Consider the following 16,794-nt stretch of genomic DNA (forward strand, 5'->3'; position numbering starts at 1 on the left):
CTTAAAAAAAATTGAATGCAATATTAATTGAGGATGGAGTGATGCAAGAGAGTGAAATGCGAGCTGTGCTTTTAGAAAGGTTTACTTACATCCGTGTTCTGAATGAGGAAGTGCTTGCACGATCCTTCCCACTGCACAGAGATGACATACACCTGTTTTTCCTGACTCATCCTCACCAGAAAGTCTCCGTCGTTCTGGAGCAGCTGCTGCACCTCCAGCCTGGGAATGGCTCCGTGGTACCAGTCCTGCTGAGACAGGGGCCGGTCCACTTCCTGCACGGCGGAGGGGACTGGGCGAACCTGGAAGCAGGAGGAGGAGGACAGGGAGATGGGATCTTTAGTGGTGCTGGCAGGAGTCTCAGGAAAATACAAAGAGACAGAGGATGCGCAGAGATCTGGGAGAGATTATTTGAAGACACTTCAGTCGAGACTCTATAAATGTTAAAAGTCTGAGCACTCCGCCGTCCGTGCATGCCTGTCGGGCACCAGAGTGATGTGAAATAGAGAAGGAGCAGCTCACTCAGAAATTACATTTTATACTTCAGGTGCAGCATTTTAAATATCACAGCATTTCCCCCATTTGAACTCTCCACCCCGTCGGTGTGTTTCTCAGCATTTTAAACGTAAACTTGCTGATTGTGAGGTAGAGCTGAATTTGGGTCGAGCAGAACTTTGAAAGCAGTTGACCTTAAAATGTCCCGTGCAGCATGGTGTCAGAGCACGTTAAACCCACGGGATGTCCTCCGAAACTCTGACACGGCATCTGCAGAGTGATTTATTGTTTGTTGCACTGTGAGGTTTGGGAAGTCAAAAACAGGCCCTGCAGTCAACCTGCACTAAGGTAGGGCCAAAAGAGGAAGGGACGTTACCTTCAGCAGGAACAAATGTCCTTCACTCATAATATAATATAATTATATAAAGCTGTAACCAGCATGGGTTTGCTGTGGTGGCGCAGGGGTTAAGCACAGCCCATGTATGGAGGCCTTAGTCCTCGGTGTGGTCGTCGCAGGTTTGATTCCCGGCCTGGTGACCTTTGCCGCATGTCTTCCTCCTTCTCTCATTGCCCTCTTTCCTGTCAATTCACTATCAAATAAAGGCCACTAGAGCCAATAATAATAATAAAAAAGCTGTAACCAGTACTATGAGGTTAAAGAGTGCACTAATCAACTCCACAAATAAATGTCTAACAGAATTTAATGAGAAACAATATTATAATAATATTGTCATATTTTTATTATTTTAACATAATATCAAATAATTATATAATATTATAAAATTATAGTACAATTTTATATAATATAATAAAATATTAGGAAAAAGTCTTATCTATAATATATTATAATATCCATCCATCCATTTTCTAACACCCTTGTCCCTGTTGGGGTCGGAGGTGCTGGTGCCGATCTCCTTCTAACGTTCTGGGCGAGAGGCGGGGGTCACCCTGGACAGGTCGCCAGTCTGTCGCCAGGCAACACAGAGACAGACAGGACAAACAACCATGCACACACACTCACACTATCTGACAGTCATGTTTTTGGAAGCCGGAGAACCCGGAGAGAACCCACGCATGCACAAGGAGAACATGCAAACTCCGTGCAGAAAGACCCCGGGCCGGGAATCGAACCCAGGACCTTCTTTCTACCAACAGTGCTACCAACTGTGCCACTGTGCAGCCCTGAAACTATGATTCATTTAAAATTTACTAAAACCATCATGATCTCTTTTCCTGCAGGTAAGACAAAAAGTTAATATCACACTTCCTTAATTCTTATATAATTTATATATTCAGGCTGAACCAGTCTCACCTGACAGACGAGCTGCCGTTATAAATTTTATGACCTAAATTTCTCATTCATATTTTCGTATATTAGTCTCACATTTGTCCCTGGCTCATTTCATAATCAGTTATTGACTAATATTGGCCTTTTTAATTTAATGAGCTCATCATGATAAGTTAATGATCAACTACATTCAGTTCATAATTTCTGTACAACAAAGATTGTTTTTCTGGCCCTTATTTGTAAGATGTTACCAAAATGTGGTAATTTTTATTACCTTTCAGAAGGAAGAGAAGTTTTATTCTGATGAATTTCATAAACACTCAGTTTGTTAGACTGATCTGAAGTGGAATTAGAATCGTTTTAATTTCCTTGGGGAAATATTTGGCCATGTCAACATAGTTATTGTTCGCTGCATAAGCAGCTTAATGAAATGTGAATCCCATCCTACCTCAGATTTGTGTCTAAACAGGTTGCTCAGGTTGTTTATGATCCCGTCCACGAGGATTTTACCCGAAGTTTGAACATTTTCCTAAAAATAACAGAGCAAAACATCATGGTCAATATAAATGTAAGCTGTAAAATGGAAAGAGAAACATTTTTATGCAACAAACAAAAGGTAATCAAAAGAAAACATTTGCTTTAATTGTTGTTATTTATGTTTCATGTTGCTTTCAGTTTGACTCATAATGTAACCGAATGATTAACCATTTCAGGACATATTTTTGTTCCAGTAATCCCGTTATGCTGCAGTAATACCGTTAAGTTTGGACAGTGTCCTTGGTACTCTGAATAAAATTTAAAAAATTTTAAAAAAAGCAAAGATTTCTCTTATTTGCAACAGTGGATACAAATATTTCTGTTTTGTCCTACTACCAACAACGACATTGAAAAGTTATGCAACTTTTTTTTATAAATAAAAGAACCTTGTGAATTCAAAGCATAGTCAAAGGAAAATAGTTTAAGGTTTACTTTAACTAGACAGATGTTTGGGATTTGTAACCTGGTAAAAATCTATATAGAAATGGAAAGAGGTGAAAACATCCAGCATATCTGCCTCCCAGCAAAGGCTGCAATTTGTTTTTGTTTTGAATTTTTTCCTGAAATTTTATTTCTAAAATTTTCTCCAGTTTTGTGTTGGTCCTCATTTCTATTCCATGTTAGTTTTTTATTTAATTATTTATACAAAACCTCCAGCTTCAACTTGATTTGAAACTTTCTCTGTACCACATCAAGACTCGCTCATTTTAAAACCAAATGTCGGTGGTTCTTCCCCACCGAAAACATCCAGTCACTTTCAGTGAGACGTTACACACATCCTGCAAGACGCCTGTTTACCGGCCTGCTTCAAAGAACTGACAACAGCTGAGGAAAAGGCAAACCAGAAAAGGTCTGCAGCAGGGGGAACATACATTGCTTGTGCTGGATGAAAGCGAAACAGAGTCCATGTCCAGCCTGAGGGCTTGTGGAGGTTCTCTGAAGCCCAGCTGGTCCAGTTTCTCCTTTAGAAGAAGCCTCTGAACCTCCAGTTTGGCTTTTATACCCTGAGACAGAGCAACCTGCTGTCTGGACTCCTCCATTGCATGTCTCTTGCTGAACTGATAAACCCTGAGGAGAGAAAACATAAATAAAGTTACTTTTTTTTGTATTTAGCACATCCTGAAGTTCGCTACCTGCACCTCAGTCAGCTGTGATGATCCATGAAACTAATCAGAAACATCCACAACAGCCACAAGTGTCAGGCCACAAAAACATCCTGAGCGTGCAAAGGTGTTGCCATCTGCTTTTGATCGCTAAGGTTGTTTGTGTTATGAAATACTTGAGGGGTTTCCGGAAAACAAGTTCCTGAATTTTAACGAAATTTCTCAATTTGACATGAAAGTTGGGAAAAATATGTTGAGCAGAGCAACATCACAGTGAACATTTTTGAAAAATCTATCCCTTAATTTGACTAAAAAACAAAATTATCCACTTCATGTGTTTATTTGTCTTTATAGTTGGCCAACAGTTCAACATAAAATATCTTCTATCTCTATTCGTCCCGGAGCTGCTGATGCAAGATTTGTTATTTTCACAACTGTTGCTCTGATTTCAGCAGCTGCAGCGAAGTGGTTTGTGTTGGTCTGTGTGGTGAGCGGCTTTGCAAAGCTACTGGTTAACAGTTTAGCCAAAGATTTCTTCTCGTCTGTTATGATAATCATGGGCCTACTGACATTTCAAAGATACACCTGCCTACTTCCTGATCAGCTTGTGGCTCAACCTTATAGTTGAAGGCTCCAATTGGTGTGCTTTAAATAGGACCTATTGTGCAGAATTTACATTTTGGACATTTTTAATACTTCCTCTTTGGGTTACAAATGATTCTAAAAGCAAACCAAGCACTTAAAAACACAAAGCCATTTTCTGGTAATAAGTTAATGTTTTATAATATCTGGAAAATTAGCTCTTTCAACAACCTCCAGATTGTTAAATCACAATCACTGTTACCTAGCAACCCCAGCAAAACCACGGGACGTTTGGTCGGCTGGTTTTACCACTGCATGGACTGTATAATGGCTGCTGGATAAGACAAATGTTTTCTTGTTGACTTACTACACAGAAATCACTTGCTACATTATTGTTGTTATACAGGATGCCCCACTTCTGCTTTTCAAATATTTGTGGTTCTATAAATACACATCTGTTTGCAACCGTTTTCATGTGAGTGTAAAAGTTGAGTTGGGGGGCGTGGTCAGCAGAGGCTTATGTGGATTTAAAGAGACAAGAGGCCATACAACAGCTCATTCTGACTGGAGATCCAAATAGACAGAACTGATCAGACTAAAATCTCATCATCTCAGAGTGATTTTGTGCAAAAAATGTCATGAACATGTTCTGTATAACACATAAACCTATCCAAACCTATTCAAGGAAAATAACAGTTCTCTTTTTAAGATCGATATGACTGTTTTCCATTGGTTTCTAACAGACATGAATCAAGACAAATGTGCACGGAGAATCTAAATTTAAAATTAGGACTCCTTTAATCTGCAAGCTAACATCCAGGGAGGATGAAAATCGACAGACCACCAGAGAGGAAACTTTCTGAAAAGGGTTAACAGAACTGCTGAGAGCAGATCAGATATGATTTTAGGTTTCAAATATGAAAAATGCAGGTATGCCCTTTTCATGAGCCGCAGTAACTTAATGGTTGACATCCCGCTCTTCCTCCTTCTGACTGATGATGATCCAATTACACACAGCCAGCAGCATGCATGTCGGTTTTCTGTTACTTTACTTCAGCTGCTAGTAAATTATTTGCCATGTGCTGAAAACAATGAAGCATCTGTTAAACTAGCTCTTCCCTGAACTGTGTTTCCCAGTCTTGAGATGACAATGTTTGTGAATTGTTTCAAGAGAAACAAGCCGAACTGAATTACTGTGCAGTCTGAAGCAGAGGGACATTAAGCCTGACAGCTTCAAAAAGGTCACAGCAGGTCAGCTTGGAACAGCTTTTATTGCTGGTTTACAAAATGTTTCTGTGAAAATCTGACCCGAGGGCAGCGCAACCTCCACTTATCTAAAAATCACCTCGAAAACACCATATGTGCTTCCTGCCTTTCTTTAATGATTGTCAGAGTTGTGCAGATAAACACTCTGTTTCCTTTTGTCCTTCAGGAGCTAATTAATGACTGGATCAAACCTGTGACACCTCTGGACAGGCTTGTCAACCGAGAAAAACGAGGGAACCGAGATTCATAACTCCATGCATATTACTTCCTTATTATTATTAATAAGGTGCTTGCTGCCTCTTGAGACCAGGCTGGCTATTAGCAGTCACTCAGGGCTGCACACAGAGGCAAAGCGGGAGCAAAGTTTCAGCAATTTGTTTCCTTCGTTGTGTGAATGCAGCAGCCCTACGCTCTCTTCACCTCTGGCCTTTTTTGTCTCCATCCAGCTCGTTCTCCAGCTCCAGCTCCAGCTGCTCCACAGACGTCTGCTGAGAGCCCAGAGACCGAGCCAGGGCCAGCAGCTCCTCTTCGATCGCAGTCAGCCTAAGAGCAGAAGTACCATGAGGAAAGAGGGGAAGTAAAAGGAGCGTTTAAAGGAAATACAAACAGAAAATAAGAAGAGGAAGTCATTGAGATATTAACAGAGGAAACTGGGCCTTTGCTATCTCATTGTTCTCACTTGTGCTGGATCGTCTCCAAGGTGAGGTCATTCAGCTCGATCTCTTTGGGCCTCAGCTGCTCTGTGTCCTCCAGGAGGCTGCAGTCAAAATCTGCACAAACAGGAATCTCCCCGACAGACCTGAGATCAGAAACACAGACTCAACAGCTTCACCTCCATCAGAGTATCATGATCTTTACTCTGCAAAGGTTTTGCGTCTTCGTACCGGTTCTGCTGGATGAAGCTCTCGTATTCTCTGTGCGGGTCGATGGCGATGAGGGCGGATGACATCTCCCTGTGGACCTTCACCACTTCCTGCTGGAGGAGGGTGGAGATGTCAAAGTATTCCTGCAGGATCTCCTTCCTGGATGTGAAGAAGTTGGAGAGTTATTCACCTTTTCCAGCCTCCTATGAATTACATTTCCTTTAGACCAGTGGTGTCAAACTCATTTTCATTTTGAGTCTAATCCAGATCATTAATGTCCTCAAAGGGTGACTGTGCCAGGATGTACTGATGAAACCCATTAATAAACTGTAATCCAATTATCCATCCTTAGACAGGTTAAGATAGGCCTATGGGCTAAACATTTTCATCACATTTTTTGCTCAAAATCAATCTTAGATAATGAGATTTCAGTCTGCTCAGTTCTGCTCCTTTCAGAATGAGCTGTTTTATTCCCTCTTGCCTCTGCTGGCCACGCCCCATCTCAACATTTACACTCTCACTTTATTCACACTGCAAGCAGCCGCATAATTATACTGCTGTACATCTTTGACAAGCAGAAGTGGAGTCTTCTGCACAGTCAACAAGAATGGAGTAAGTGGTTTCTGAATGGTAAGTCAACAACAAAACACTTGTCTTGATTTGATTTGATTTGATTTGATTGATAATGTAATATTTAAGCACACAGCTCTTTTTTGAAGGTCCTATAAAAAGCTATGGAGGGCCACATTTGGCCCTCAGGCCTTGAGTTTGACCAATGTCAAAAAATGTATACACAAATAATCTTAATCAAGAATTTATCTTCAAATAAAAATTTCAAGTGAGGTTTGCATTTGTATTCAGCTCCTTGGAGTCAATAACTTGTATAGTCAATAACTTTTTTTTTTTTATAGCCACTTTTTGCTGCCGTCTCCAACTTTCCACATCAAGAGTTTTTTTTATTTGTTTGTTTTTTTTTTTGGTCAACTTTCAAGTCTTGCACAGATTCTCATAAGTGTGGCTCTCCTGCTGAAAGTGAACCTCACAGAACAGCTGAGCTGATACAAGACTTAATTGCCCACATATGGCCAACATTTACTAATTGGGTGACTTCTGAAGGGAAGTGGTTGCACTGGTTTCTATGTAAGGACTGACAGTAACAGAGGTCCAATACAAAAGCAGGTGAAGAAACATAAAAACACCAGAGGAGAACGAAAACCTGCAAATGTAACTACTTTCAGAAATGTTCATTTGTGAGACAGGTTTGGTTGCTTCCATGATAACTTTTAAATCTGATTAATTTCTCCTATAAAAATCTGGTAATATGATGTATCGGAGAAGAAGAATTAAATAAACTGTATCACAAATACAACCAGAGCATCCTTCCATGTTTAACTGAACTAAGGGTGCCTCTCAGGTTCAAAGCATCCTCTGATGTAAATGACATCCATTCAGGAATCCATGCCTTATTGAGTTTTATGAAAAGGGTTAAACGCTTTTGAAAGGGGCCACAGTTTTTCCCATTTTCACCAAAGCCTCTCAGAAATGATCATACGGGTGTCCGCATTCTGAAACCTCTCATCTGTCAAAGCAAACTGGAAACTCCTGGTCGCGGGTCAGATCTACAGCTTTCTTCTTTTTACAGCTTCAGGTCTGATTTGACTTCATCCTTTTTCATTAATAATGATGAACGCATAAAGGGGTTCTTACAGCACTTCATTTTTCAGTTTAAAATAATTAATAACATCAGTAATTTGGGGAAAATTAGGCACTTTTTAGCAGATATCTTTTTGATGCTTTGACTCTTAATCATGTTTGATATGTGCAATATAGCTTTTGGCATCAATCATGCACAAAATACCCAACAGGTTTGGGCATAAATTAGTCAATCCTCCTTATAATGGCGACTTTTATCAGCTCCTCTGAGCTTCACCTGCTCTTTTATGTTGTGTGTAAGTTGTGTCTTTCTTGAGTTTTATTGTTTTACATAATTTTATGTCCAGTGTTTTATGTATTGAGGTTAGCATCAACCTGCTGAGGGACAAACAGATAGAAACCTTGGGTTATAGTGCAGCATGTTTATAAATATTGTGTTTTTGTCCATTAATATGCTCCATTCCTGCTTAAATACATAAATAAATCTGAAATATGAGCCTCGGATCCATAAGTGCAGAACACGTGTCTAACTCAAGGCTCGTGGGCCAAATCTGGCCCGCTTTAGCTTTTTATGTGGCCCTCTAGACTCCAACTTACATCAGTAAGTTCCTCCACATTTTAGTAAATCCACAAAAAATTTTACTACAATTTTTTTTCAAAATAGGCCAAAAACATTGTGCTTAAGAGACTGCTTTACTTGACGTAAAGTTGTAGAAGGTGATCGATGCAATTAATAAAAAAGTCACATTTAACATCTTATTTTAGCGCAAATATTGTAAAAAAAAAAATCTTTACAAATATTTCTAAATGAACACCACAAAATCTGTGATTTTAACCACAAAAGAAACACAAAAACAATCAAGAAATTCTGGATGGACTGAAAAGATCTTCAATCATTATCTCATTTTAAGGAACACTTGCTGAAACCAACAGATATTTATTGATACTTGAACAGTTTAATGGATTCTATCAGTAGATTCTGACACAACCGGCCCTTTAAATAAGATTTTTTGATTTGGCCCAAAATAAAAATGTGTTTGATGCCGCTGGCGTAGAACTTTCCAAACAAAAGCATCAGTATTTTTAGAATCAAATGTTTTTAAATTTAATCTGACTTTTGCATTTTTCTCTGTTTTGCATTAGATAGGGGTAAAACAGCTCCCTTCATATTTTTGCATACTATTTTTGCTTGCTACATACAATAGATAAAGTGGTATCAGCTCTAAATAAAAGTGCAACAAATCGAAATAAAATGAAATTAAAATCCATGCATACAGACAAAGAACATTCTTTATGTTAATTAATAAATAAAGTAAGCAGAAAATCTCTGTTTGTCTTTTGAATGTTGCAGTGAATAACAAACCATTTTTTAAGTTTTAAGCATCAACTTTATCTGCACTCTACTTTTCACCAACAATGAAGCACATGTTCATCAATAACCGCAGCTTGAAGGGAAGCTTTTTTCTGCTCTTTTCGTTGTAACAACTTTTCCATCTAACTAACACACATCAATCTCTCTAACTCGTTCTTGTTGATGTTTCTTTGAATCTTACATGTTTATCCTCATCACTTATTTAAAGATTTGAATTGAAGTCTTTTATTCACTTTGAATTGTTGTTTTTGCTGTTCTCAAACAGAGGCTTTTAATATCAAACCGACTGCAGAAGAACAAAGTAAAGCTTCAGCTGCATAAATAATTCACAGTAATTTCTTTTTGTTGAAAGTAAGTGAGAAATATTGATAAACCAGACAGAATGTTGACGTTTTACTCAGAGATGAGGAGCAGCCACTGCTGCGGCAGTCAGTAATCCGTTTGGATAAAATGAAGAGTAGAGGTTCGGTTCGGTACCAGCATGGAGGTTTTGACAAGGTTTTGATAAGTTATGGTTCCAAAACTGCTGAAATTTTCCGTCATGCTATTCCTGTGGTTTAAAGTTTTAGTAAAATGTGAGAGAAACCGCTGGAAGAAGCTCAGTTTTCTCCAGCCTGCCCTTCATCGAACAAAGGCTGCTACACTTGCTGTATATATCTCTTATAATAATACAACTGAAAATATACAAATATGCATGTAAGAAATTATTTCCTGTTGAGAAAAACATGGACAGTTATAATGTGGAGACTAAAAGAAGTGCCAGCAAGTAAACATTGTTTAAAGCTAAGAACCCAGCTAACGATACAGAGCATTAACCCGCTAACATTAGCTTGACACATTTGGGTTTGTCTATAAAAACAAGAATTGCAAAAATGTGTAATGTTTAAAAAACAATGAATATTTTTAGTGTTAAGCCAATATTTTTACTTGAATCCAAGTATCACAATTAAAACATCAATAACAAGATAATTATACCGCTAATACTTTATCATTAAACAACAGTGGAAATTGTGTCCCTTTTTATTTCAAATAAAAGCAATTAGATTCTGTTAAACATTCAGAAGTTAAATCTACAGCTGTATATGGAGCCACATGTATGTTTTCCTTCAGGAACTTTGAGATTTTAATTTTCGTCCTCGTCTGACCTCACGTGCAGAAACACACCTTCATGTCTGCAGGCTGATCAAAAAATAATGCCACATTAATCCAATCCCAGCCTGGTTACATTAGCAACCCATTAAATGTGGAGTCCACTTAAAAATGACTACATTCAGATTTTAATCAACTGCACTTCAAGTTCCAGCTCATGTGTCTGACCTTTGACACGGATGCTGACCAGAGGTTTCCCTCTGTCCAAACCAGCTGTTTGAGGTGGAAATATTCTCTGATGATTTACTCAGGAGCAAAAGATTATTAAACCAGTCAGACTGGATCAGAGTCAAATTCACTTTAAACCATATTTTAATCATCTTTGACTTGAATCGAGAAACATTGTCTCAGTTTTTGCGCTGCTTTAATTTTGCATCATGTTTTCGCTCTTGACACTTTCAGTTTTGCAACAAGTGTTTTACTTGTCCTTATTTTTGCAAACAAACTGCAAAACAGCCTTTCTGTGAGAACTAATTTCTGCTTCTATAAACTGAGGTGAATCAGAGAGCTGAGGATTTTACAAAACGTCTCCGTGGTCGTTTAGCGGGACGCTTGGACATCGCGCAATAACACGCAGTCTTGTTAGTTAATTTTAGCTAAGCTAAGTAAAGTATACCACTGATATATTTTAAGTTGTCAGTACAAACTCTCAGGAAAGACCAGAAAATGTGGGAAGAAGAGCCAAAAAGAAAGAATAAAGTGATTCCTCATGAGGAAACTTGTTTGTTTTACACTTTTTAAAAAGAAAAATGGCTGTTCTTCTTCTTCGTCTCATGATTTGACTGTTGTTTCCTGATCTGCAGCGTTTATGACGCCGCTCCCTGACTGAGGTTAATATTTTTATTACTGTAGCTCATCGTAAAAGTCGTAATTATAGAGACGCTTAGCGGACGACAAACGTCTTGCAGGTTTTAAGTAGAGCGGACTGGAAAGCTTCAATAAGCTACATCAGGTAACATACTGACTACAACTTTACAGAACCCGACTTTATAAACTTTGAATATCCTTTAAATCGATGCAGGAATAAATATATTTAAGAGTTTATTATTGGTAATTAAAGAATCTGAAAATATTGGGCAAATGTTCCTACAGTGCTGAGAATAAATAACAAAACTGGGGTGAGCTTTTTTTTTCTCTGAGACTGAATACAAATCAAATCATCAGAGATTACTCTTTATTTTATTTTACTTTTTTATTTTTTATTTGATGGGGAATGCCTGCCTCCCAGTCTATAGGATGCAAATATAACCTTAACTAATTTGCAACATTTGTCCTGAGAAGGACCTTTAGCAGTTGTTTAAAATAAAAAGTGTAAGTTCAAAAGTAAATAAAATAAAATAATGCAAAATGGATATAAATTTATGTATTTTAAACTACTGAATCAAAACGATGAGGAAATTGTTTTGATTCAGTAGTTTTAAATACATTGTTTTATATCTATTTTTTTATCAACTGTTGATCTTATATATATATATATATATATATATATATATATATATATATATATATATCCACTTCATTTAAATGAAAGTTTGTTGAGATTTTAAATATATGTCTCTAATTTTTTTTAAGCCTCTCACACACACACACACACCCACCCACGCCCGCACACACACACACACCCACGCAGACTGTGTTGAATGCAGCCTTACAGGATGAGCACCATCTCCTGCTGCAGGGTCTGCAGCGCGTTCAGCAGAGCCGGCTGCATCTGGCTGTAGTGATGCTGATGGTAAACCTGAGCCGCTTGCACTGACAGCACATACTCATTGTGGAGCTCATGCAGCTTAAGGGAAGCCTTTATATAGCGCTCCCTGTTCTTTTCTCGCTCCTTATCTGCATAAAGAAGAAAAAAGTACAAGGTGTGTCTGAAGCTGATCCTGTTTAGAGAAGTAAAAACCCTCAAAGTTCTCACCTTTACTCATGTCCTGGTACTTCCTCCTCGCCAGAGCTGCGTCTTTAACCGCCTGCCTGTAGCTGCTCTTCAGCCTCTCCAGCTCTGTGTGGGTCACCTATGCAACCAAAATAAAGCATTTTTGAATTCATAAATGACAACATAAATTATGACTCCGACAAGATGTTTTTTCTTTTTCTTTGTTTTGTTTTGGGGTTGTTTTTTTTTTGTCTTCTAGCAAAAGTCTTCCTTCAAAGCACAAGATGCAAGTGAGCTGGAACAAGAAAACAAATTGCTTCACGGACACTGAAGAAGCCAAATCAATTCAGAAACTGACAGCAAACCAATGCAGAGGCTCTTGAACGTGTAATGTGTTCTCTCCCTTTGGTCAAACACAAAATCAGTCAGCAGCAGAGTTTCAGTTTTACTGCCTCTGTCTGCTTCTGCCCTGCCTACAACTCCACAACTCTTCTCATTACAACCACAAGGTTGAATGCATTTGCTGGGATTTTCCGTGACTGACACACACTAGTGTCTGATAGCGAAGTGGAAGAAAAGCACATACAGTCTTTGAAAATCTTAAGGTGTTTGTGTATTTGCATTTACCCCCTTTTACTTTGATTCATTTAAATAAAATCCAGTGTAACAAAATCCTTTGGTAAAGAGAGCATGGCTCTGCGTGAAGAAACTTATTGCTGACAGAAAAATAACGTATTGGTAAGTATTGCAATTTGCAAATGTGTGGGGACAAAAGTAGGCCAAGATTTAAAAGTGTGTGAAATAAAGGAAGCAAAACACACAGTCTCTAAAATAAAACATGACTTCATATTGTGACGATGATTTTCTTCATCAGCGACAAGAAGTAAGTCAAAGTTCATGAGTAGATAAATCAGATTGAACAGAGATTAAGGAAGAAAATTTGTTAGAAGTAAAACCTGGAATAGGATGAAGGTTAACCTCTCAAACAGTTTGACTGCATTTTCCAGATTTTTTAAAATATATATATAAAAAAGGAAAACAATGAATCCTTTTTACTTCCACATAGCAGTTATGAAGTGCTGTTTGTTCATCTGCTGATAAAATACCAGTAAACAATTAGCAATTTGTCGTATTATTGTGAATTTTAAAGCATTTATTAACAGCTTTTGGAGGCGTCGGAAATGGCAGAGTGAATATAGCCGGGTGTCAAAATAAGTGTAATCAGGACTCACACCTTTGCATGTTTCATCCGTTTATTGCTTTTACAAATCAGTCATGATCAGCAAACTTTAGCTTTTTGACAAAACAAAATACAAAAAATAACATTTAATATCAAAAAACTGATTTCTACAAAATAAGCGACTGCATAATTTAGTCCCTTCCCACCAGTATTTAGTAGATGCACCTTGAGCTGCGATCACAACAGGGAGTCTGTGAGTCGGTTTCAACAGGGATTACACATCTGGAGACTCTAATTTTACTCCACTCTTTCTTGCACAACTCTTCAAGCTCTGACAGATTACATAGGAATCAGATTCTTTTCAAGTGCTGTCACGAATTCTCTATGGGATTGCGCTCTGGGCTTTGACTGGGCCACTCCAGAACATCCACCTTGCTGTCTTCAAACCAATAAATGTTCTCTAACTCTAGCAGATGGAAAGAATTTCCCTCAGTATTTCTCTATATTTGTAACACTGAATTTTACATAATGCTGCCAGCACCGTGCTTCACTGTGGGGATGGTGTGTTCGATGTGATTTGTTTTGTTTGACGGCCAATGAACAGAACAAATAACTTTTTTCCATTTGACCATGGAGTCTACCTAACTGCAGCCAAATTCTGATGTAAGTTTTCTTTAAAAATGTGTTTCTCATTGCCGCTCTCCTTTACTTAACTTAACTGAGGTTATGAAGATAGTCTTTCCATTTCTTGATGATGGATTTCACTTTCACTTTTTTTTAGTATCCATCCCCTGACTTACACTTTTCAAAAACCTTTTCTCTGACTAGCTTGGAGTGTTTTTTCTATCTTTATGCTATAATGGTAGCCAGGAATAATGATTTAATGAATGAATGGACCTTCCAGATACTGGTGTCTTTACACTACAATCACCTGAAACACACTCACTGCACTCAGGTTATTTCTGTTACACTTTTTGTGAGAATATTAGCACCAATTGGCTGGACCTTTGTTGAATTAAGTCAGTCACTTTAAAGCAGGTGAATAATTATGACTATTGGTCATTATTTTTTAGAAATCAGCTTCCACTTTGAAGGTTTTTGTAAATGTTTTGTCAAAATTTGTTGCTCATGACTGATTTGTAAAAACCAATAATCCAAGGGGAGTGAATACTTTTTACCAGCTGAGTTTCTTTGCACCTTGAGAGTAAATACCATGAAACACAGACACAGGAAGTGGACAGCAGACCTGCAACGATTCTCCTCTGAAGGAGCATGAAAGCTGAGAAACAACATTTGAGGAAACGATCTGACCTTTGTCGTGTGGCTGGCTGGTGGAAACGTTTCAAAGCTCTTTGATAGCATCTCTGACTGCTCTGTTGGCTCAGTCAGGACAAAAAAAATAGCTATTGTAAAACCGCACAGTGATGCTCACTTTGCACTGCAAAGTAATAGCACCATGTTAAGCAAACGGCCCAACAAATGTTTGTGCTGCAGCCCAGCACGGATTTACAAAACTTTGCACTTCATTTGCTTGATGTAATTGGATAATAAAACAAAGAGGACGGGCTGGTTTTAAACTGCACTGGGCTCTTCTGCTTAGGTTTATGAAAATTATATCTAATTATGAAACTGCTACTCATCTCATCTGCAGAGGCAAACAATCTCCAATGCTTTGACATGTTTGTTTAAGTCATTTTTTATATGCAAACACACATTATTGCCAATTTTCCACATTGTGTAAGTCAATTTGTCTTTTGTTTACCCAGAAAGAGGAGAAGACTTTTGGAAATGGTCGAGACTGGAAGAAATAAGATGATGTGTGTAAAAGTCAACTTTAATTTTACAGTGTACCTTTAAATTGATTGTTTATATCTATCTATCTATATATACTGTATATATATATATATATATACAGTATATATAGATCTATCTATCTATCTATCTATCTATATCTATATATATATATATATATATATATATATATATATATAGATATAGATAGATAGATAGATATATAGATATATAAATATATCTATATATATATCTATATATATATATATATATATATATATATATATATAGAGAGAGAGAGAGAGAGATAGATAGATAGATAGATAGATAGATAGATAGATAGATAGATAGATAGATAGATAGATAGATAGATAGATAGATAGATAGATAGATAGATAGATAGATAGATAGATAGATAGATAGATAGATAGATAGATAGATAGATAGATAGATAGATAGATAGATAGATAGATAGATAGATAGATAGATAGATAGATAGATAGATAGATAGATAGATAGATAGATAGATAGATAGATAGAAGTTTTTGTGGACACCTTAATTAAATTTAATGAGAACTATCTGCTGACATTTTATTCTGTCTTGGTTCGCACTAGATTTCCTGTGCAGTTTATTGCTTCTCTATTTCAGGCCAGTGGTATCTAAAAGACTTCTGCAACAAGAACAAAACCTCAGTGATCTAAAACAAAACATGTTGAGTCTTTTTATTCTCATTTTTTATGTGAAAGTGGAAGGAAGGGAGTCTTTGCTGAGTGTGTCTGCATTATTAAACTGAATATATTAGCGTTTCTCAGCGGGGGCGACGCCGCCCCCCGGGGGGCGTTCAGAGGACGGCAGGGGGCGCTGGCGGAAATTTTTACAAGAGGGGGGCGCTGCGATTCCTCTGGGGGGCGTTTGGTCGAAAGTAAACTTTCCTTCTTAAATGCAGAATAATGCCAGTTTAGACTTTAAGCAACTTGTTAAACTTGTATTGTGTAACATTAAGCGAAGATTAAAACATGCTTGGCTGCAACTGTATCGATGGCACAAAAAAAAAAACGTTGTGCAAAACTCAGAACCGGGACATAGAAAGGAGCGACAAACTAGATGAGAATCATAAAAACAGAGAATCCGACGCTCAACAGTGAAAAATCAATATGAGTGGCGAATCAACACATGATGCTTATAGGCGGCGCGGCAGGTGAATGACATGATGAGTGAAGATTACTGGTGGTGAGCGTCAATACAAACGATAAAATAAAACTAAAGAAAGAAACTAAAGAGAACATAACAATAAACCAGGAGAGGATAATACTAATCAGAGAAAACTAAATGGAAATGAATGAAGAACAAAATGCAAGAATAAACTAATAAACTAAATTAAATACAGAGGAATAAGCAGGTATGGCAAGACCTTTCGAGCAATAATTAATACAGAGGACTACAAAGAACAAACAAACAAAAAATATATAATCCATGTTCCTGTCTCCTATGACAGGAACATGGCATTAAAAGGATCCGAAACTTTTGTTTTTCCACTGAAAGCTCTGGTTTACGCAGGAAATGCCATGTGGGTAAAATTTTATGGATGATACTCTGATGTCCCATTCTCCTGAAGGCAGCACAGAGCTGCACCACTAGAAACTT

The 16,794-nt window shown here is 37.7% G+C and overlaps 1 protein-coding gene across 1 annotated transcript in view; it reads right to left on the minus strand.

Moving 5' to 3' along the window:
* Positions 1 to 16,794, minus strand: part of fes (FES proto-oncogene, tyrosine kinase) — a 28,801-nt gene that overhangs the window by 9,082 nt on the left and 2,925 nt on the right. Inside the window, exons 3-10 of the mRNA XM_032561616.1 lie at positions 12,221 to 12,317; positions 11,958 to 12,141; positions 6,153 to 6,290; positions 5,948 to 6,067; positions 5,689 to 5,811; positions 3,190 to 3,385; positions 2,229 to 2,309; positions 90 to 299 (exon numbers count right to left, since the gene is read on the minus strand). Of these exons, the coding sequence (XP_032417507.1) occupies positions 90 to 299; positions 2,229 to 2,309; positions 3,190 to 3,385; positions 5,689 to 5,811; positions 5,948 to 6,067; positions 6,153 to 6,290; positions 11,958 to 12,141; positions 12,221 to 12,317 (1,149 nt within the window). The remainder of the gene's footprint in view (positions 1 to 89; positions 300 to 2,228; positions 2,310 to 3,189; positions 3,386 to 5,688; positions 5,812 to 5,947; positions 6,068 to 6,152; positions 6,291 to 11,957; positions 12,142 to 12,220; positions 12,318 to 16,794) is intronic.

The sequence above is a fragment of the Xiphophorus hellerii genome, chromosome 4, assembly GCF_003331165.1.
Source record: "Xiphophorus hellerii strain 12219 chromosome 4, Xiphophorus_hellerii-4.1, whole genome shotgun sequence".
NCBI lineage: Eukaryota > Metazoa > Chordata > Actinopteri > Cyprinodontiformes > Poeciliidae > Xiphophorus > Xiphophorus hellerii.